Source organism: Scyliorhinus torazame, chromosome 10 (genome assembly GCF_047496885.1).
Source record: "Scyliorhinus torazame isolate Kashiwa2021f chromosome 10, sScyTor2.1, whole genome shotgun sequence".
Lineage (NCBI taxonomy): Eukaryota > Metazoa > Chordata > Chondrichthyes > Carcharhiniformes > Scyliorhinidae > Scyliorhinus > Scyliorhinus torazame.
In genome coordinates this window covers 41446703-41469829 of record NC_092716.1, presented here as the reverse complement: position 1 = coordinate 41469829, position 23127 = coordinate 41446703, and the positions used below count along the sequence as shown (strand labels likewise).

At 46.9% G+C, this 23127-nt stretch overlaps 1 protein-coding gene across 1 annotated transcript; it reads left to right on the top strand.

Annotated features, from left to right (window-relative positions):
- The first annotated feature begins 6611 nt into the window (after positions 1-6611).
- Positions 6612-10463, top strand: LOC140384814 (rhodopsin, GQ-coupled). The gene is made up of 2 exons (XM_072466789.1): positions 6612-6661; positions 8919-10463. The coding sequence occupies exon 2, from the start codon at positions 8996-8998 to the stop codon at positions 10085-10087; it is 1092 nt and encodes a 363-aa protein (XP_072322890.1). The 5' UTR covers positions 6612-6661; positions 8919-8995; the 3' UTR covers positions 10088-10463.
- Positions 10464-23127: the final 12664 nt, after the last annotated feature.

Sequence of the window (23127 nt, the reverse complement as noted above, 5' to 3'; positions counted from 1 at the left end):
ATGACTCCCCTTCACTGTTGGGATGGTAGAAATGATGCATCTGTGCCCGCTGCACTATTGCTTTCATTCACCAAGACTGCATTCCAGCCTTCCACTGTCGATGTTGAAATTTTGAGGTGGGGTTATTGAGTTCTGCCTATCCCTGTAACAGCACAGAATGAATTATTGTTTTGCTGTTGCTTCCTTGGCAATGAGATCTCTCTCCTGTGTAATTAACCTGGGCCTGCCATTGTAGTGGCACCAACAATTGTGTGTGTCCCAAGATGGAGCCCCATAGCCAAGGTTAATGGTCCTCCCACACTTCCTCATGCCACTCCCAGACGGAATCAACCATACTTCTGTTTTTTCATGACGTTATTCTCTGGGACTTCAACATGGTGGTGCTTCACCTTTACTGCAGGACGGAGTTTGACTCCCCCTCCCTCACTATCTGTGTGTCTCTGGATTACCTGCAGCCTCATGATGTACAGGTAGAAATGTCAACTGTTATTCTCCAGCCTCCCCAAAACACTGGATCCGATCATCATGGTGGTGGATAATCCCAGCAGCCGCCCCACCCCCCGAACCCACTACCTTCTAGGCTTCCATGGTCCATGTGGACCTCTATCTAACCCACCTGGAGGCTGTGTTCACTGCTATGTACAGAGGTAACTCCACCCCCTACACCTGTGAGCTTCACATACCCCCCCTTATTATGTCTTCCCTATTTAGAGGATACAGATGCCCACATTGACTAGCACCATTCCCTCTGCAATCCAGCAGATCCTGCGACACCCAGGGCCATCGACTATAGGACAGCCCTTTCCCCTCCCTGCAGCTGGGGTACACCAGGCTTCCAATGATTGTTCCTGCTGCATGGCCACTGCACTTCTGCACTGTCTCCTATCTCTGATTTCTAACACAGCCCCTGGACTGCCTATCATCTCTGTTCCTTTCCATTCTGCAGCAGGAAAGTCTGCATTCTCGGACTACTCTCAGCCAACCCCTGAACTAAAATGGAAACCTTGACATATTTCCACTTTTTCATGAGGCCTAAAGACAACAGTGACCCTGCCAAAGCACACCACTCCCAACTACTGACTGGTGGGTGAACCATCCCTAATGTGTCACACTAACAAGTCCCTCCCCTATTCTGGACTCTGCGTGCATTCCCTTCCACCGTGTGGGCAGCACGGTAGCACAATGGTTAGCACTGTGGCTTCACAGCGCCAAGGTCCCAGGTTCAATTCCCAGCTGGGTCACTGTCTGTGCGGAGTCTGCACGTTCTCCCCGTGTCTGCGCGGGTTTCCTCCGGGCGCTCCGGTTTCCTCCCACTAATCCCGAAAAACGTGCTGTTAGGTGAATTGGACGTTTTGAATTCTTCCTCTGTGCACCTCAACAGGCGCCAGAATGTGGCGACGAGAGGCTTTTCACAGTAACTTCATTGCAATGTAAGCCTACTTGTGACAATAAAGAGTATTATCATTATTATTAAATGATATGGTATCCCTTTGACCCCTCCCCTTTGTTTGTTGGCATTTCATGTTTCTGTTCGTTGTGTGCATCACCTTTCAGTGTACAAAATGGTGTCTCTTAGACCTCCTTGTTTGCCAGCATTTCATGTACTCTTGTCAGGGTCCAGCTTCTCAACCCTCTGTCTTCCCTCTTGTGTTCCATTGTTTGTCTTCTTCCTCCACTTCCTTGCCCCTCTGCCTGCCTTTGTGCACATTTACCCAACCTCCCGCTCTTTTACAGCCCTCCTTATGTTTGCTATTCTCCCCTGCCCTTGTACAGCCCACATTCTACATTGTCCCCCTTGTCTTCATCAGCCCCCCTCACCTCGCTGCCCAGCCCCGGTCAAACATTGGTCCCGCAGCACAGTGTTGTCCAGCCAGACAATGATGTCAGACACCGGGAGCAGAAGATCCCAACCCAGGCAAAGTACTGATCCGAGTCAGTAAAACGGGAGAGTGCTTGAGTCCTGCAGCACAGTGCTGTCCATCAAGACCATCTCGGCATGGAGCTGGAGGGCAGGAACCAGCCTTCCCAGGCAATGATGTCCAGTGCAGTGCTATGGCAGTTAGGTTATGTATGTAACCTGTACCCTATATGTATGTACCTGTACCTGTATGTAACCTATGTATACAAGGGCTAGTTTAGCACCATGGGCTAAATAGCTGGCTTGGAATGCAGAACAAGGCAGCAGCGCGGGTTCAATTCCGGTACCGGCCTCCCCAAACAGGCGCCGGAATGTGGCGACCAGGGACTTTTCACAGTAGCTTCATTGAAGCCTCCTTGTGACAATATGTGATTATAATTATGTTTCATGCACCTTGAAGTCTCGAGTGAAATGACGTCTGACTTGTGCACACCACTCTTTTTCAAACGGATTTGAGGCCGACATAGTTTCCCAATGGCGTGACGCAAGATTGGAAGGCCTGACAAGATTCCAGCGAGTAGCTGTTCTAATGAAACCTCATGAAATGGAAATTAATGCAAATAACATTCACACCACCAAACAGTGGGAAAACCAATCCGTCATTAACTCGCTATTGCGAGAATTGCAAACTGTTTTCACGCCAACAGTTTCTGACTTTTCAGCTCCCACTGAATTCTCCACTCCTGCTAGCCACCAAACCCGCCATGGATAGAATGGAAGAATTCTGCCCTATGTCTCTCTGTTGGCAATTCAACAAAGGGAAGCTGGTGAGAACATTATCCACCACTTAAGTGTGAATGGCCACCAACTATCTCCTTTTGTATATCACTGGCCTTTTAGCTTTCAACCGTTCTGTGTAGACAATGCCATTGACCATGTGATCAAACAGGCTTCCAATACTGAGATCCTTTGTCATCCCAAGACCCAGGGAAGACTGCAGAAGAACACTGAGAAGACAGCAGACAGAGAAAAGCTGTGCCATTTTTCCTTTTAAGAATTATCAGTCATCAGCCAGTGTGAGAACCAGGCTCTGAAACTAGCCGCAAGTCATCAAGCAGCCAAAGTACTTAATCTGTTCCAGCTTTGAAGTTTATCTGAGAACCAACCTCTTAGACTTTTGACTACACGAAACCTCACAACCTTTGCTTTACAAGATCCTCACTTCAACTTTAAATCAACAAATCCATTCAAGAGACCAGAAGCCTGCTACATGGGACACCAGAGTAGTAAATCAGAAACTGAATTAACTGTGACCTGTAAAATGCATTATCTTTATCTGTATCCAATCTTCGTGTTATGTGCATGTGTGCATGTGCTTGAGACTGAGTGTGCAATTTTGCATTAATTTGGGTAAAGTTGTGAGAATAAATAACCTTTACTTTAAACTCTCAAAAGCTTGCTCCTGAATTATTTAGTGAGAATACACAGTCCCACAGGTAGGAAAATACACATCTTTTTCATACAAAACATACTGATTACTGGCTGAAAGAGAGAAACGACATTCTGGGCGCAATCCAGAAAGAATTCTAAGTGTGGTAGCGAGAGGGAACTGCCCGAGCTTTCTGGCGCTCGGCCCAGCGAGGCCGGTAACACCATTCAATGTTAGTTGGTCTACTTAATGGGGCCTCACAGGCTTCTTGCTGCAAATGAAGGCTCACCAGCCGATTCACTGGGACCGCGCTTGCCAGCCCCCTGCAAATAAGGTTGAGCAGCACTTAACCAGCTCTTGCACAGCCAACCCCAGTCAGCTCACAACCATGGTGCCGAGAAGACCGGCCCCAGGGTTCAGCGATGTGGAACTGGCCAGGCTCCAAGATGCGGTGGAGGCCAGGAGGGATATCCTGTTCCCCCGAGGATCCCAGAGAGTCAGCCACAGGGCAGGCAGTGCTGCCTGGAATGAGGTGGTAGCGGCTGTAATCTCTGGGAGTATGACCAGGAGGACTGGCCTCCAGTGCCGGAAAAAGGTTAATGACCTATACTTGACACCAATGCCTCCCACCTCCTCCCCGAGACCTTTCCATCCCGTGTGCATCCATCCCCTCCCAACTCTCCATGCGGCCCACAAACCTCCCTTCATCCCCCTCTCCTTTCAACCTTCCAATCTTTCATTCACACCCTCCCCCCTCCCACCACTGTGAACCACGTGTGTAGCGAACAATGCCCTCTCTGTGTCTCCTCAGGAGAGTCTCTCTGACAATCATCGGGCCAGACTGGCGGAAGTGTGCCCTACCTAAGAATCCTCACTACCTTTGAGGAACGGGCCCTGGTGATGACGGGGTGGCTGAGGACAGAACGGCCACCAAACAGAGGTTTGCGGAAGCCGGAGAGGTGAGGATCCACCGGACCCCATGCATAGGACCTGTCAAACCTGAGTTGTAATGGTCATTGGATAGACATGTGGACGATAAGGGAATAGTGTAGATGAGCTTTAGAGTGGTTTCACAGGTCGGTGCAACATGGAGGGCCGAAGGGCCTTTACTGCGCTGTAATGTTCTATGTTCTATGTTCTATGTTAATGCCTTATTGACTGACCCTTCCCTCCCATTGACCACATATCCATTCACCCGCAGGTCCTCCAGCCGACGGTGTTGGCAAATCCCGGGTGGCCCCCTCTCCCAAGGGAACACGTCGGAGGAGAGCTCCAAGGAAGACACGATCGATGCGTCACAGTTGTCATCCCCACCCTCCACCAGTGCAGACACACGCAGCTCAGTGGGAAACATTTGCCAGGCTTCTGGGACACAATCTGGTGAGCACCACACAGTTGATGATGCACATCAGGTGGAGGCAGGAACCCCCAGGCGAGATAGTAGCTGGAGGTCTGCTGGATCCAAGATCCCAGCCGGGACCCAGCCTGATGCTGAGCCTCTGGTACAGGGTTACCCGGAGTTGATGGAGATGTTAGGATGCGGCCAGGACATTCAGAGGGAGACATCAGTGACACTCCAGCAGGTCCATCGCCACTTGGAGGTGTCCCAGAGGTTACAGGTGCAGGAGATGTCTCTGGCAATGCGTGATGCTGAGGCCAACACTGTTAAGAGTGGCGTCCACAGTGGAGAGCATGGTGCACAACGTCAGCACCATTAGTGAGGGTGTCCAAGGCGTTGCACAGTTGGGGATGACAATGGCTGAGGTTCTCGGGGAATTTCCGATTCGCTGGGGGATGTGACCTTGGTGAGATGCTGTGGGACATATCCCGCTCTCTGATGGGAATCGCCTAGGCGCTGAGGAGCTTGTCCCAGCAGCATGTGGGCATTGCCGAGGTGCTGCAGAGCATGTCCCAGTCACTGAGGAGCATCATTAAGCATGTCGACATGATGGTGCAGACCATGGGGAGCTGCCAGGGCTGCCAGAGCCAGATGATGCAGGGGCAGCCAGGGCTCAAACCAGCTGCCACTCCATCCCAAGGTGAACCCCAGGGCCCTATGGACACCGAGTGGGCTGCCAACCCGGACCAGTCCCATGGAGTGGGGATGGTGGCCACCAGCTCCCCCCCTCTAATGAGGCTGTTTCTCGAGGTCAGCATGCGGGACAGGGTGGCACGGCTGGGCACGTGCTGTCGACAAGTGCGCCAGGGTCCCTCGGCCTCAGAGCCCGCAGAGGACACCCACCAGGGGCATCGAAAGCTACAGGACGAGGTAAGCAGCTGGCAGCCTCCACCTCTGCTGTGCATTTTGGTGAGACACCTAGATGTAATGGTAGAACTAGGATGGGCAAGCATGTTGAGGATCACTGAGGGCACTAGGGGAGGGGAGGGGTGAGGGCATAGTGGGGAGAGTAGGGCGGCCCCATCGGGAGTGTGGGGAATTGTATGACATGATGGTGAGGTGTGCAGTGCCGCCCCCCACCCTCCCAGCTGGGGGGTCCCCCCTCCAGCCGAGAGTTCCCCATCCCCCTCCGAGCACTGGGTTGGCAAGCCCAGTACCTGAGGGCTCTTTGCCTGTGAGCAAAAATGGCTACTCACCTCCTTGGCTCCTCACAGAAGCCCTTCTGCCAGGTTCACGTTTTACAAAAGGAATCATGAGCACTTGCTGGAGAGGCCGCTGAATGACGGGAGGCCATTGGATATGGGGTGGCTTCGTTAATTGTATGGGAATAGGGCTTAAATGGTGATAATTGGTTTCCCGCCACGCTATGGCACGATCGTGATTTCGCCGACGGGAGCGGGCTGGTTGCATCGCAAACGGTTTGGCGCCTGGCGCGGATCCCGTTTTCAGTCTCTCCCACTATTCACTGGCCTCCTTTCGCGAGAGCACACGAGGCCGGAGCATCAAGCCCTCTTTGTGAGACAGAATTGTCATGGTAGATTCCACTGGACAGTGAATGGTTACATCACCTTTTAAGATGTGTTCTCAAACTGGATGTACTTAACCGCTGTTGACAGGCCGTCTACTTAAAGGAGTTGCCGCTGCAGCCAAGGCAGGGGACTGGGACGAGGAATTGGATGGTGTATGGTCAGAACTACAGATTCTGGCAATTCTTCCACTTATCCTGTCGCCTATTTACATCTGGAAGGCAATGGGTGGGAAGCTTAGAGAGAAGCACAGACAAAGCACTGCGCGTAATGATGCTGACTTGCGTCATCCGGAATGTCCACTATCCTGTTGGAAAGACCGAGTTCTGCAATCACTTGCAGCCACCATCGAATAACACTGGGACATGGGTCCTCCGAGCTTTACTCGCCTATCAGGCTGCTGACCACAACCAGGCACTGACTACACATCGCACTGACTACACATACAGGTAGGTGCTCACAACCGTCTGCTTGTAAACATTGCTGACAAAGAGTTCAATATCTTCATTGATTTGCAGTCAGAAGAAATTTTCCAGCATCTTTAAAAAACGAAATAGTAAACCCGTTAAAGGCGGCTGGGGGTACTTTTTTTCCCCAAAGGTGATAGAATGTTACAACCTTACAGCACAGAAAGTTATTCGGCCAGTCGTGTCTGCAGGTTATCTTGAAAGAAGTGCGGAATTATGCCCCCCCCCCCCGTTCTTTCACAAGTGAAAACATTTTCACTTATTCTGACATTTGAGTTAGAATGACAGCAGCCGAGCTGTCACCTGTCTGTGAGGGAGGCAGTACTGTGCATGGAACAGTCAGCTGAAATTACCAAACTATAGCATTAGAAATGTATGATTTTCGTTCATCTCCTTTTCTGTTAGCTGAAGAGGGCACACCGCTGGCAGTATAACTTGCTATATTCATTTAAATCATTACTTCGGAAACGGTTGCTAAAATAGATCGTCTTACAATGAACAAAACACATATTCAACACCTGCTTTGACATGAAATACCAGTCGAAATTGATCAATATTTTTTTAATAGTCTCAATTCCCCGACTCCATTGTTGAATTGTCTCATACTCTCGCACGGTCTATTTATATGTGTGTATATATGTATGAGACTGTGTGTGTACGTATGTGTGAGGCTGTGTAAATGTGTCGGACTGTGTGTATGTATCAGACTGTATATGTGTGAAACTATATATATATATATGAGACTGAGTATATAGGTGTGAGATTGCGTATATATGTGTGAGACTACATATATGTGTAAGACTATGTGTGTCAGACTGTGTATATGTGTGAAACTGTGTATATGACTGTATATATGTGTGAAACTATATATATACACACACCCGTGTGTGAAACTATATATATATATATATGTAAGACTATATGTGTGAAACTGTGTACATATGTGCCACTGAGTGTATATGCGTGAGACTATATATATGTGTGAAAGTGTATATATATGTTTGAGACTGTGTGAGTATATATATGTGAATCTGTGTGTATATATACACAACTGGATTGGATTGGATTGGATTTGTTTATTGTCACGTGCACCGAGGTACAGTGAAAAGTATTTTTCTGCGAGCAGCTCAACAGATCATTAAGTACATAGGAAGAAAAGGGAATAAAAGAAAATACATAATAGGGCAACACAAGATACTGTGTGTATGTGTGAAACTGTGTGTATATGACTGTGTATATATGTGTGTGAGACTATATATGTGAGTATATATGTGTGAAACTGTATATCTGTGTGAGACTATATATTTGTGAGATTGTATGTATGTATGAGACTGTATACATATATGTGTGATTTTATGTGTGAGACTGTGTGTATATGTGTGAGTATATATGTGTGAAACTCGGTATATATTTGTGAGACTGTGTATCTATGTGTGATACTCTATCTATGTGTGAGACTATATATGTGTGAGACTGTGTGTGTATTTGTGAGATTCTGTGTATATGTGTAAGACTGTGTATATATGTGTGAGACTCTGTCTACATGTGTGAGACTCTATGTGTGAGACTCTGTGTATGTGTGAGACTCTGTGTATACATGTGTGAGACTGTATGTATGTATGATACTCTGTGTATACATATGTGAGATTCTGTATATGTGGTGAATGTATTATGCCAATATTCCACCATGGTATTTGTATCTGTGCTGTTGCCCTTGTATTTGGATCTGTGCTATGCTGTTGCTCTTGTGGGCTCCTCCTATGGGCCATTGTATGGCATTATCCATAGGGGAACATGTTGGGGCCTGTATGGCCTCCGCCCATGGCTCCTCCCCTTGAAGGGAGGTATAAAGAGCAGTTGACCTGTAGGTGGTTTTCAGTATTGGATCAGTCGCAGGCAGGCGCTGTTCTAAGTTGATTAAAGCCACGGTTTACTTCTACTCCCGTCTCGAGTGAATTGATGGTTGCATCAGTATACATGTGTGAGACTCTGTGTATACATGTGTGAGACTCTGTATACATGTGTGAGACTCTGTATACATGTGAGACTCTGTGAACGCATATGTGAGACTCTGTGTACGCATGTGTGAGACTCTGTGTATGTGATGTATTTGTCTTTTTTACCCAAGTTTAATGTTAAAGACACTAGAATACACACCACCTGAGTTACTGTTAGTTTGTTGACGATCTCTAATGTGGATGTGGGCAGCTAACTGAACCTCTCGCCTACTCTTTCACAGGTAAATGTGCTTCGTTTAACAGGACAGGACACCGAACAGATTTATTTTGGCTGGGAACTCAATTGAAGACGAATGTGATGCCAGACTTCCTCAGTAACCTGACGGCAGAAGGGGCCGGCTCCCCCAGCCAGAGATGCCCCACTGGGGGTAACGGTAGCGGTGCCGGCTGTGTGTGCAGCTGGTGTTGCTGCGGCCTGCTGAACAGGATACTGGTGATCACCTTCATGGTTATCCTGGCTTGTGGGGTGGTGGTGGGCAACATCATCACGGTGACGGTATTCCTGCGGTCCAAGCAGTTCCGGACGCCCCAGGGCTATCTGAAAGTCTCCCTGGCCCTGGCTGACATGATGGTGGGGCTGCTGGTGGTCCCTTTCTCCGTCTACACCGAGGTGGCCCTGGTGAGGAGCGGCGCGCTGCCAGTCTGGTACCAGGGCTATTCGGCCACGGGAGGCAGCCGGCCCTGGCAGCCCTGCAACCTGATTGGCGTGGTGTTCGCCGGCTGCACCTTCGTGTCCATCAGCACCATCTTCTTGCTGACGGCGGAGCGGAGTGTGGCCATCCTGAAACCTCTCCACAAGGGGTCAGTCATCACCCGCAGGAGGACCTTCCTCCTCATCTCCGTGTCCTGGGTGGCGGCCTTCCTGCTGGCCACCAGCCCTCTGCTCTCCAGCCGCCTCTTTGTCCTGGAGTACAACGAGTGCAGCCGGATGTGTAACTACGCCTTTGTGCCCGAGGCTTCCCGCCAGCCCAGCTGGAGCATCCTGCTGCTCTTCCCGGCTTTCGACTTCACCATCCTGGGGGGGACTCTGGTGGTCAACGTGCTCTCCTTCAGCAGCATCCGCCGCTACTCCAGGAGGCGCAAGTTCCTGGCCGAGGCGGAGAGCCAGCCGGGCTCCCTGCGCCCCTCTTTTTCAGACATCAAAGCCGCCAAAACAATCGCCATCCTGACTCTGATTTTCACCGCTTCCTTCAGCCCCGTGGCCGCCTTCGTGGTGGGCAACGTGCTGGGCTACCGCTGGTGTAACTTCTCCTTCTTCGCCTTCTGGATCCTGGCGTCAAACAGTTGCTGCAATGTCATCATCTACAGTGTCAGGGACCACAGGTTCCGCAAGGGGCTGCACCAGTTATTCCACAAAACCCTGCACCCATTCCCAAAAAACAGCTGTTGAGCTTTCAGGAATTCTGCTTTTCCTCAAGAGAACACCTCTCTCACCTTCCTGACTGACAGCCAGCACACCACCATTTTGATCCAATAAGTTCAAAACTCCCATCTAGCTTTCAAATTACCAGCAGCTTTCACATTTACGTACTATTGGACACATTAGTTAAATACAATCGTAAAGAGGAATTTCAGAACATTTAGCAACTTACAAACGGTGCATGGTGGCACAATGGTTAGCACTGCTGCCTCACAGCACCAGGGACCTGGGTTCAATTCCAACCTTGGAGTCTTTATGTTTTCTCTGTGTCGCATGGGGTTCCTCCGGGTGCTCCGGTTTCCTCCCACAGTCCAAAGATGTGCAGGTTAGGTGGATTGGATATGCTAAATTGTCCCTAGGTGGTGGTACAAGTATAGGGATGGGATTGGGCTAGGTTAGGGTGCTCTTTCAAAAGGTTGGCGCAGACCCGATGGGCCGAATGACCACCTTCTGCAGTGTAGGGATTCTATGACTTGTATACATTTTCTACTTTGATGTAGGTGTCAAAAATAGTAACAAGGCTAATCAATCAATTGTTTTGAAGTTTTTCAAAAGAATATTGAGGTTTTACATTTTAACTAACAATGCAACAAAACCACAAAAATTATACAATAAAGAAAGGCTTGACATACATGAATACAGAGGGGGACAGGAGAGCAGCAGTATAACTAGCTCGATACAATCATTAGGCACAACTTGATGCCTCTGTTAGCCCAACCAGAGCAGAAGGGAGAAGCAGGAAAAGGCCATGAAAACATGGTAAAATGGTGCACACCTTCCCACACAGCGAAAGCTTGCAAATGCCACGAGAGTGCAGGATAATTGTTTTGCATCATGTTAGGGTGCACATCAATATATATCTCCCTCAACTCCAGCAGTACCAGAGGCACTAATCGCATAACCCAACCTCCTCTCGGATACCAGACCCATCGGCAACATGCAGGAATCATTCATGGATTCTTTCTACCCACCCTAAAAAAAAGGAAACACACAAGGAAAAAAATACAAGAACCCCAGCTCTAAAAGGGTGTTGCATATATATCGTACAATGAAACATAACCCCCAGCCTCAGGCCCAGTACAGAACCAACATCATTCCACACATTTATACAGAGAGGTCCAGCAGTAACATGACTGGATTATGATCAGTGCCGTCAACACCTCCCAAGAAAACAAAAAAGAAAGAGAAGACAAACTAGAGTAGGTCACAGGATATCAAAAGATCAGTACGCAACCATTGGCCAGTTGTCCCATGATGCACGCCCATCACCCAGTAATGGAGAAGAGAACAAGCTGTTCATTCAAACAAGAAAGTGCCCCGACCATTAGGGGAGGGGGGCAACAGGATTTCAACCAAAGTACAGGACACGGCTCAATGCCAGGTCCCCGTGCATAGAAAAAGCAAATCTCAGCCTCTCAGGTTGTACCTTCGTGAAGGGACATCCTGAGCTCCAGAGGCCAACAGGCTACCCAGCACACCACTGGACCTGGCCTAGCTCAGCACATTCCGACACACAGGAATCAGTATCCCCAGGACCTCCAGTACACCCCAAAACCTACATCCCAGCTGATCCTGCACCTCACCAACCGCACCCAAGACAGTGCACCTCACCCATTCACACCAAAGAGAAAAGGATTATACCAGCCCCCAGCCGGGGAGACCCCATCACCGAAGAGAAGAAGAATTGTTAAGACATCTTATAATTGGGTGCCCTGAGAGGGGGTTGTGGGGGGTATTGCTGAATCCCTTCCCCCTCCTGTACAATAAAGGGAACCTCCCATAGACCACTGGACCAGACCAGGATTTATAACAGCACACTGCTCACTCAGGTGAAGAGAGAAAGAAAGAAATACCCGAAGGGAAGGATGCCCGAGCTGACCTAGGAATATTAGTCACTGTCCCACACTGCACGCCACCACAAGAAGAATGTTAAGGAAATTGACAGCACTGCCCCAACAGAGACACAAACATTGCTTCCACATGCAAGACCCAACCACAACAAGGAGGACTCTCAGGAAACCACCCGATAAGACGACTTGGAGTAGGTGCCTAACTCTCCCATCGAACCTACCTCACCCAAGGGAAGGGCTCCAACAGTGTAGAGGCATGGCAAACAGTCTCTCTTCAACAAATCAGTCGGGTATTAACCAAACCTACCTCGGCATGCACCGCTGCTGAATTCCTCCTCTTCCAATAGTTCTGAGGGAAAAAAGGACCCCAAAAATACTCCAACCTGAAGGAAAAGTCAGAAGGAACCCAGTCCTCCCCAAGATACATAATCGACCCAAGCCGCCGAAGGAGACAAGAAGGGATTCTTAAACTCAAAATAGCAAAAAATAAAACAAAGACTTGTTACAGTTAGCTCTAAGTGGGAGGCTATCGTCAATCTCAGCGAGGACTTAATTAATCCTACCACCCAACTCCACACCAACCAACCACCCATCATCCTGCCAATGCTCTATTCATCTGCATTATAAACGAGATAAGGGGTGTTAAAAAAAACAGTCCCTTCCCATAACCACAAGGATTACAACACATAATAAAAGAAGTAAAACTGCACAGACCACATGTCACATAATCGACTCAATATGGCTTTTGCGAGAAAGAATAATAGGCAACTCTCAGCCCTGTCCTCGCATGCCCTTGCAGGAGAAAAGACACAAATAATCGACAACAGAATCACAAGGGATTAATGTCCATTATTGAAGATTTGCAGGATACCACCCTCTATGTTGCTCAAAAATTACTCAGAATCTCTCGAAGACACCAACGAACGAAGCACCTTCATTACCAGCATGCCGGCGGCCTGCCACCCAAGCTATCCACAGCCTTGGCCCCAGCGGGGAGGGGGGATGACTCAACCTGCTCAGCCACCTCCAACCCCTCACAATGAGCATGATAATGTAGGGCCAGTGGCAGGGGGACCCATCCGACACCAGGGTCTTGAAGACCGATACACAGTGCTCACCAGACCTCCTGATCAAGATTACTAAAGAATGGCAGCCAATTTTCAAACTCCATTGGGAATTTGTCTCCGACTTCACGCCAGGGACTGGGCTCACAGACACTCCCAGTCTTGTCCCTACATCCCAAACCCCGTCAGGATAGATGTCACACCATTCAGCAGGATCCGAGCATCTTGAAGGTGGACCCTCACCAGGGAAAGTGCTCTTTCAAATTCAAGGATTCTCTCCTGTGCCGCCACCATTCTCCCAGGGATACCCCGCAATTCCTCAAAGTAAGCTCCAAGGACCCACAACATGGAGACGAGATCCTGATGCAGGACAACATTCTCAACGGTGGCCATCATCCAGATGAACACAGCATCACCAAGGCAAAGCCCACTTACCAGCAACAAGGTCACTGCAAGCTGAGTCCCACCCCAGCCATCTCCGACTGCCATGGTCAAATGAGGATTCTCTATGATTTAAATGGCTCCACACCACAAAACACCAGTCAGGATCAACCAGGGACATTATACCAGACAAATATCCCAACAAAAGACAATTTTGAAATGTGCACTAGGAAAAAATAAAGGATTAAAAGACGAGCAGAGTCAGAGCCCGCAAAAACACAGTCACTTCCACAATCATAGCCCCCCATTTTAAAGTTTTGAATATGATTTTGTAGTCTTCTTAGCCAGTCCCTTGAATCGAGGATGACGTACTTCCACTCCAGTTCGATGGGTTCTGAGTTGGCTGCTAAATCCAATGCATGACCTGCAGACTCTGTCACATGTGGGCAGGTGGTGCTTAAAGAGTTAAGCAGAGGAGGTTGCTTGGAGGTTTGTGTACTCTCTCCGACATCTCAACTTTGCTGCTGCACATTCCCACTGAAGTCTCTCGATGTGTTTGGTGCCTTCTCAAATGAACCTCCATTTTGGTCGGTCACAAGCGTGGAAGTCAACAGAGAGTTCCTCAAGGATGCTTTGAGGATATCCCTCATGTGTTTCTACTGTCTTCCTGGGAGTCTCCTGTCACGATTGAGTTCTGGGTAGAGAAGTTGCTTTGGGAGGTGGTGTCAGGCATACGAATGACAAGTACCATTGAGATAAACTCTTTAGTTCAATCTCACTGCGCTAAACTTTCAGTCTCAGCTTGTTCTGGATGGGAGGGGGAGCTGAGTATCATAGAATCACTACAGTGCAGAAAGAGGCAATTTGACCCATCAAGTCTGCACCAATCCTGCACCCTACCTAGGCCCAAGCCCGCACCCTATCCCTGTAACCCAGTAACCCCACATAATCCTTTTGGACACTAAGGGGCAATTTAGCATGGCCAATCCACCTAACCTGCACATCTTTGGACTGTGGGAGGAAACCGGAGCACCCGGAGGAAACCCATGCAGAAACAGGGAGAACGTGCAGATTCTGCACAGACAGTGACCCAAGACCGGAACTGAACCTGGATCCCTGGCGCTGTGAGGCAGCAGTGCTAACCACTATGCCACCTTGCCGCCCTAACTGCTCAGGTAATTAGAGAGAAAGTCATTTCAGAGCCAATTTTATACACTTGCTAGTTCATTTCAGAGACACAGTGACAAATAATTTGGAACACACATTCCCAATTTCTCTGAGTGAGTGGACTGGGAAAGGCCATTCGGCCCATCGAGTCTGCACCAGCCCTTGGAAAGAGCACTCTACCCAAGCCCACACCCTATCCCTGTAACCCAGTAACCCCACCCAATCTTCTTGGACACTAAGGGCAATTTAGCATGGCCAATCCACTTAACCTGCACATCATTGGACTGTGGGAGGAAACCGGAGCACCCGGAGGAAACCCACGCTGACACAGGAAGAACGTGCAGATGCTGCACAGAATCATATCATAGAATCATAGAATTTACAATGCAGAAGGAGGCCATTCGGCCCTCAAGTCTGCACCGGCCCTTGGAAAGAGCACCCTACTTAAGCCCCACACCTCCACCCTATCCTCGTAGCCCAGCCTCTCCGAACAGGCGCTGGAATGTGGCGACTAGGGGCTTTTCACAGTAACTTCATTTGAAGCCTACTTGTGACAATAAGTGATTTTCATTTCATTTCAGTAACCCCACCTATCCTTTTTGGACACTAAGGGGCAATTTAGCATGGCCAATCCACCTAACCTGCACATCTTTGGACTGTGGGAGGAAACCGGAGCAGCCGGAGGAAACCCACACAGACACGGAGAGAACGTGCAGACTCCGCACAGTAACCCAAGCCAGGAATCGAACCTGGGACCCTGGAGCTGTGAAGCAACTGTGCTAACCACTGTGCTAATTTGACAAACTTGATTCAGAAATGTTGTTGTCTGTCGCAATTAATTACTTGAAGTGTTTCAAAACATGATGAACAAAATGTTTTAATAATTATATTCAGAAAATGACTCGACTAGAAATGTTACTGTTCTGACAAATTCCTTATTAATATTTAGAAAATCTACATTGGTAAAACAAAGGTTACATTTCAACCTTGATACAGTACTGGCAAATCAAAGATTATTTATGTGTGTTTTCCTTTTACTAATGAGGCATTTCATTGAGATCTGCTTTGAACTCCATTTGTCATTATAAAACTTGTATGCACTTTATTCGGTCCTGCTTTCTGAATAAATGAATGCAGTAAATAATTTGCTTAATTTGGGAATTAAAACATGGGCAAAGATTTGTTTTTGTTGGATTAATGTATTTCAAACACTTTGAATCTCACTAGGGTGTAAGTGGTAGAGAATTCTGAATAAGCAGTTTAACTAAATCAACAGCAGCAACAACTTATGTTTATATAGCGCTTTTATGTACTAACCATCCCAAGGTGCTTCACCTGAGCATTACAATACAGGGTATGACATCAAGCCACATTTTCGGTTAGTTGACCAAAGGCTTGGGCAAAGAGGTAGGTTTTAAGGAATGTGTTAAAGGAAGAAAACAAGCTAGAGAGGTGGAGATGGGTGGAGATGAGGGCTTAGGCCACTCTACCCATGGCCACCAATGTTGTTGAAGTGATTAAAAGGGTGGCACAAGAGGCCAGAATTGGATGAACATATATCTTGGAGCGTTGAGGGGCTAGAGGTGAATATAGAAATAGGGAGGGATTTGAAAACAGAGATGAGGATTTTAAAATCAGGACATTGCTTGACAGGGATGTCAATGAAAATCAATCCACACAGGGGAAAAAGGGGAAGGGGACTTGGTGTGAATCAAGATATGGGCAACAGAGCTTTGGACGACCTCAGATTTACGGGGCCACTAGCCAGGGGCGCATTGCAAGAGTCAAGTCTGGAGGTGAAAATACATGAATGAAGGTTTCAGTAGCAGACGAGTTGAGACAGGGGCGAGGTTAGGCAATGTTACAGAGGTGTAAAAACACCGTCTTGGTGGTGGAATGAATATGAGGGCGGTAGCTCAACTTACGATCAAATGCGACACTAAGTCTGCAAACAGACAGGCGTAATCACAGACTGTTGGCAGGGACATGAATGAAGTCAGTAACTAGGAAACCGACTTTGGAGCGGGAACTGAAAACAATGGCTTTAGTCTTCCCGCTATTTACTAGAAGAAATGTTTACTCATCCTGTACTGGACATCAGTTAAACAATCAGTTAACAGTAAACGAGTCATAAGAGATAGTGACAAGGTAGAACTGGGTGTTGACTACGTAGTAAGACTATGTAAGATGGCAAGATCATGGAGGTGCCGTCAATGTGCGTTGGGGAGTTTACATAGAGGGAGGGAAAGGGAGGTTAGAGAACAGTGAACTCAAAGGAGAGAGAATGTGAGGAGTTGGGATGGAGGTTGGGAACCACAAGGATGCAAAGTTGCTTAGTGCACAGGCTGATGAAAGAAATAGTGAAAACATCTTGATACTAATATTTTCATCAGACTTGGGAAGACAGTAGACAATGCTGATTTTGAAAGAGGTGAGTGGGTGGAACACGATGAGATTCTCAAAGGAGGAAAAAGTTCCAGAAGAGTAAGGGGCCAGGCTAAATGTTATCTGGAGGTAAGTACCACATTGCCCCCGTGACAGTCTTGGTGGGGCAGTGGTGGAAGATGCATCCCAAAGGAGAGGTTTCATTCAGGGGAAAAATGTCATCATCCCTCAGCCAGGTTTCCATTAAGGCCATGATGGTGACGAAATCATGCACAATAAGTTCATGCTGGGTAAGGGACTTGTTCGCCAGTGAACAGATGAACAGACATTCTGGAAGGCAATGATATATTGATATTCTTGTCTCAAAACAAGAAACTGAACACCACAACTTTAATACGCAGAGGCTAAGTTCAAATCAATTTTGAGAGTAGCATGATTTATCATAATTACTACTTCCACTGTAGGGTGGAGAGTGTCAATATTTGGTAGCTTTGTGAACTTTGCTTGTTTGAATCCAAAATGCTGTTGTCCTTTGAAAGCCACTAACCCCACATAATTCTAACAGGGCTAAACAACAAATAAGAAAGACTATAAAAGGGAATAACCTATCTTAATAATAATAATAATCTTTATTGTCACAAGTATGCTTACATTAACACTGCAATGAAGTTATTGTGAAAAGCTCCCGGTTGCCACATTCCGGAGCCTGTTCGGGTACACGGAGGGAGAATTCAGAATGTCCAAATTACGTAACTGCACGTCTTTCACGATATGTGGGAAGAAACTGGAGCACCCGGAGAAAACCTGCGCAGACACAGGGAGAACGTGCAGACTCCACACAGGCAGTGACCAAGCCAGGAATTGAACCCGGGACCCGGCACTGTGAAACAACAGTGTGCTATTATTAATCAATAATGAAAGTGGGTGCTAAAAACTATTCTCTTTTTCAGAAGTGAGGTAGTTCATTCGATGAATATAAAAGTACACACGACATATGTATGGGAAACAAAAAATGCTTTGAGTATATGGTAGCAGTTTATAGTTTTTAACCCGCCTCTGGTAACTTGACCGTACCAGCTCAACCAAATGATTGAAATGATTGAGCCCAATTTCGGGTGAACTATCGACCTCCTAATTGGTATGCACACTATCTGCACCTTTGGTTATGCTCCCCAAAACAGGCCACCACCAATTTTTACCCAGTGTCTGCAGGTCAGGTTGCCACTCAAGTGGATAGAGCCGTGAAGAAGGCCTAGTGTGTTAGCATTTACTAACAGGGGGCTTGAGTTTAAGAGCCATGGGGTTATGCTGCAACTGTACAGGACCCTGATGAGACCACATTTGGAGTATTGTGTACAGTTCTCTTCACCTCATTATAGGAAGGATGTGGAAGCATTGTAAAGGGTGCAAAGGAGATTTACCAGGATGCTGCCTGGATTGGAGGGTAGGTCTTATAAGGAAAGGTTAAGGAAGCTAGGGCTTTTCTCATTGGAGCGAAGGAGGATGAGAGGCGACTTAATAGAGGTTCATAAGATGATGAGGGGGATAGATAGAGTGGACGTTCAGAGACTATTTCCTCGGGTGGACGTAGCTGTTACAAGGAGGCATAACTATAAGATTCGGGGTGGGAGACATAGGAGGGATGTCCGAGGTAGGCTCTTTACTCAGAGAGTGGGTTAGGGTGTGGAATGGACTGCCTGCTGTGATAGTAGAGTCGGACACTTTAGGAACTTTCAAGCGGTTATTGGATAGACACATGGAGCACAACTGGGGCTGTTTAGCACAGGGCTAAATCGCTGGCTGTGAAAGCAGACCGAGGCAGGCCAGCAGCACGGTTTGATTCCCGTAACAGCCTCCCCGAACAGGTGCCGGAATGTGGCAACTAGGGGCTTTTCACAGTAACTTCATTTGAAGCCTACTTGTGACAATAAGCGATTTTCATTTTCATTTTCATTCATTTTTCAGAATGACAGGGAGTGGGATAGCTTGATCTTGGTTTCGGACAAAGCTCGGCACAACATCGAGGGCTGAAGGGCCTGCTCTGTGCTGTACTGTTCTATGTTCTATGTCAGGTCATTTCTTTCAAGCTTCGCAGAGTATTCCTTTCTTGTAAAGGTACTCTATGTGCACATACTCAGATACTTTTATGTATGGTACTCTGTTTCCACTAACCTCACCAGTTATACTGTGAAGTAAATGAGGGGCCTCTGGAAACCTCAAATCACAGAAAAAAACACTTACCCAGCAGCAGAGAAGACAGCAGGAATAACGGGAGGCACAAAGCAGCAAATTGGTTTTCCTAGCCATCAGATTAGATGTGGGACCAGAAACTAATTGTAAATTGTGAATTTTGAACAATTGCCCCAAGTGAAGCTGTTGGTTTGTTGTTCAATTTCAATCAGAATGATTCCAGAGCACTGACCCAAGGCTATTATAGAACTGCTCCCACCTGATACAGTAAAAGACACAATAAGATGATCTCTCCAGTGTTTCAATTACACAGCTAATCCACAACTGGATTCAGAGAAGTCAATGTCAAATGCAATCAGTTCCACAGGAATAAATAAACAACATAATTTGAATCACATTAGCTTGCATAAGCTGAATTGAAAGCTGTTACGGATAGTTCATTTAAACATCTCTGGTTCTCCTCTCCCCATCCATCTGTAACAGAAAGATTTTTTGATTTTCTTCCCACTTATTAATGGTGGTGTATTTTTCAACACTTGGTTTTGAAGTGATCCAATTTTCTATTAACAGCCTCACAGCAAACTTGATTGAGATAGGCTAAACTCAAAGGGTTAATTATTTGCACACACTCAAATGTTATAGGAGGGTAGCAATGTTGTACTCATATTGTAAAAGCCGATAAAGAAAAGAAAGGTTTACAGGGCAAAGACCACAGAAATTATTGTTTCACCCGTGCCCAGAGTCCACAATCAAAATCCAATGAGGTAATCCTTCATGGAGGTCAGCAGGTTGAAAACCGATGCTGCATAATTCACTTTTCAAGTGGAGCTGACTTCACACAAGGAGATAGACACACAGAGATGATTAGTCTATTAAGCAATGGTACAAAGTTTACAGTAGAGACAATGGAGATGGGGCCAGTTAATCGATCTGGGCAGGGCCCCTTTTCTTTGCTACTTGTGGATGGTAAAATGGCAGACTGAGGATTTTCAGTGCAGCAAGGCAATTTTACTAGTTGCAAGCAAGAGGATTCTATGTCTCATGTCTCTCACGTCTTTGTAGTGTCCTTGACCAAGACTGGGTATCCCCCATCTGGGTTCCCATGATGGTTAAATGCTCTAACCATTAAGACTGCTAGGACAAAGGGAGGTTATGGGCTACTTTGTCCTAGAGGATGAATAGGCTCCAGTTGGCCAGGCCTGGCTTATGTGATGCAGATGGCCTTTGTATAGTTCTCTTTGAATTTGGTCTCTGCAGTCCACTTTTCAAGTGGAGCTGACTTCACACAAGGAGATAGACACACAGAGATGATTAGTCTATTAAGCAATGGTACAAAGTTTACAGTAGAGACAATGGAGATGGGGCCAGTTAATCGATCTGGGCAGGGCCCCTTTTCTTTGCTACTTGTGGATGGTAAAATGTGAGTGTCTGTTCAGAGGTAACAAGGTGCAAGTTTCTGTGATACTGCCTTGTTAGTTTCATTGGTTACATACAGTCATAGTCTCAGTCATTTTAAAAAGTCTTTCTCCAGTTTAAAATTTTTTTTAAAACAACCATAAGGATTTTTATTATAAAATTATCCAGTGTAAGGCCTTAGTACCCTGACAAAAACACATCACTGTAGTTACATTCCAAGTGAGATTCAGTCAATATAGAGAACAGTAACAATGAAAGAATGTAAACGTAAATGATAATTCTCTGAAATTGATGTTATAAGAAAGGAGTAATGTTTTTACTCGGTTGTGTAATTGCTCCTCATAATCTAACCTGCAACATAGATTTGAAATAATTGCTCGGTGGGTTAAAGGGAAATCAAAGAGAAATATTTTCACCAAGAGGGTGGTTTGAGGACCAGAACTCACTGGCTGGAAGGATGGTAGAGGTAGAAGTCCTCATAGTGTTTAAGGAAAAAAAACACTTGAAATTACACTTGAAGAGCTGCGACCTTCAAGACTGTGGGCCAAGAGCTGGAAAGTGGAACAGGCAAGATGGGTTTTAAGCTCTTTTTTCATGCTGCAAATTTCCATGATTCTAGGTATCACCCTGGTGCACTCCGTCAAAGGTTGATGTATACTTCCTCAGGTTGGCTGCCTAGAACTGGACACAGTACTCCAGATGTGGTCTAACCAGGGGTTTGCATAGTTGAAGCATGACCTCTACCTCTTTGCATTGGCTATTATTCCATTGGTCTTTTTGATGATTTCTGTACCTGTTCATCACAGTTTATTGATCTATGTTCTTGCCCCCTCCTCCCCCTCCCCCGCCCCACCCCGCCCCGCCCGCCCACCCGCCTCACACCCCACTACAAATCTTTTTGGACCTCCACTCTTTATAGCTTTTCACCATTTAGGGAGCGCCCTATGCTAACCTTTTGGGCCCAATATTCCACCTTGTCTACAGTGAAATTCATTTGGCACAACTTTGCCCATTCAATTAATCTATCACCATCTCGTTGTAATTTAATGCTTCCAGCTACACTGCTCACAATATTGCCCACATGTGTCTCATCAGCAAACTTGTACATGTGGTTTTCAATCCCATCATCTAAGTTGTTATTAAATACCGTGAGTGGTTGAGGCCCAAAAAAGATCTATGGAATTTCACTAGTTTCATCTTGCCAATTAGAGAACCCGCCTATTATTCCTCCTCTGTTCCCACATTGAAGTCATCCTTACCTAAACTTAGAATCTGAGGGCAGAGTTTCCCAGCCTGTAATAGTGGGCTTGAAAGCAGCATGACCATGAAAATAGGGAGAGCCACATTAGGACAGCCTCTGGATGCATTTCCTCCATCACAGAGCTTTCCTGCGAAGCAGATCTCCTGTCCACTCCAAAAAGATGGACAGACAATTAACATTGTTAAGGCCCCAATTAGAGGCGATTTTGTGGTCCTGTTAGCATTTTGTTTGCAGTGGAATGGCCCGCTTACATGCAGAAGCTGCCAGCTCAATGGAAGAGGCTTCCCTGTGACAGACAGGGGAAGCAGAGACTCCAAGTTCGAATGATGGTGCCGTAGGCAGGCAAGTAAAAGCTACATTCACGACCCAAATAATTAATCTGGAAGGATTCCCCTTCCATTCTGAGGGGCCTACCAGCCTTAGCCTCCCTTCCCCCTCAGAATGTTTCATTTAAATATATGTCTCTGACGGAGCCTCCATGTTGAGGCACCCTCACAGTATCTGACTTGCTTCAGCAGCACCCACATGGCTCCTGAGATTCTAGATTTGCCAGCCCTCTGATTGGTCTGGCAGCATTGAGAGCCCATCCACTGTTCTTAATAGGACGTTGAGTGTGGAGGACCAAGTAGGAGGCTGCCTCCTAGAAGACTGCTGAGTTAGTCTCACTTCCCATGATGGATGGATGGATGGATTTGTTTATTGTCACATGTACCGAGGTACAGTGAAAAGTATTTTCTACGAGCAGCTCAAACAGATCACTTAGTACATGAAAAGAAAACAAAATGCATAATAGGACAACACAAGGTACACAATGTAAATACATGGACACCGGCATAGGAATTTGAAGCTGTTAACCATCTCCACCTCAGCCCCGTTGATGCAGACAGGAATGTGTACAGTAGTTTGCTTCCTGAAGACAATGACCAGCTCCTTAGTTTTGCTGGCATTAAGTCTGAGCCCCTGGAATTTGGGGTGCAAAAGCCCAATGACCCTGAGCTGAAGAAATCCAAGACAGACATCATTGCAAATATGTTCACTCAGGATTGTCTCGCTGTCCACAAGTTCCACATACTGCAGTCCAGACTGATAACCTGCTCTGTCCTATTTTAGCCGAGATTCTTTATATAATTTATTTTTTCAGTATGTTGCAAGCTTTTTATTTTACCATACACCATCTTGTACCAACCACTAAAGACTGGACAAATTTTTTTAATACTTCCTGCCACATAGAATCCCTACTGTGCAGAAGGAGGCCATTGGACCATCGTGTCCGCACCGACCCTTCGAATGAGCATT

Coding starts and splice junctions, on each gene's coding strand:
- LOC140384814 (XM_072466789.1), top strand. CDS start 8,996: ATGCCAGACTTCCTCAGTAACCTGACGGCAGAAGGGGCCGGCTCCCCC.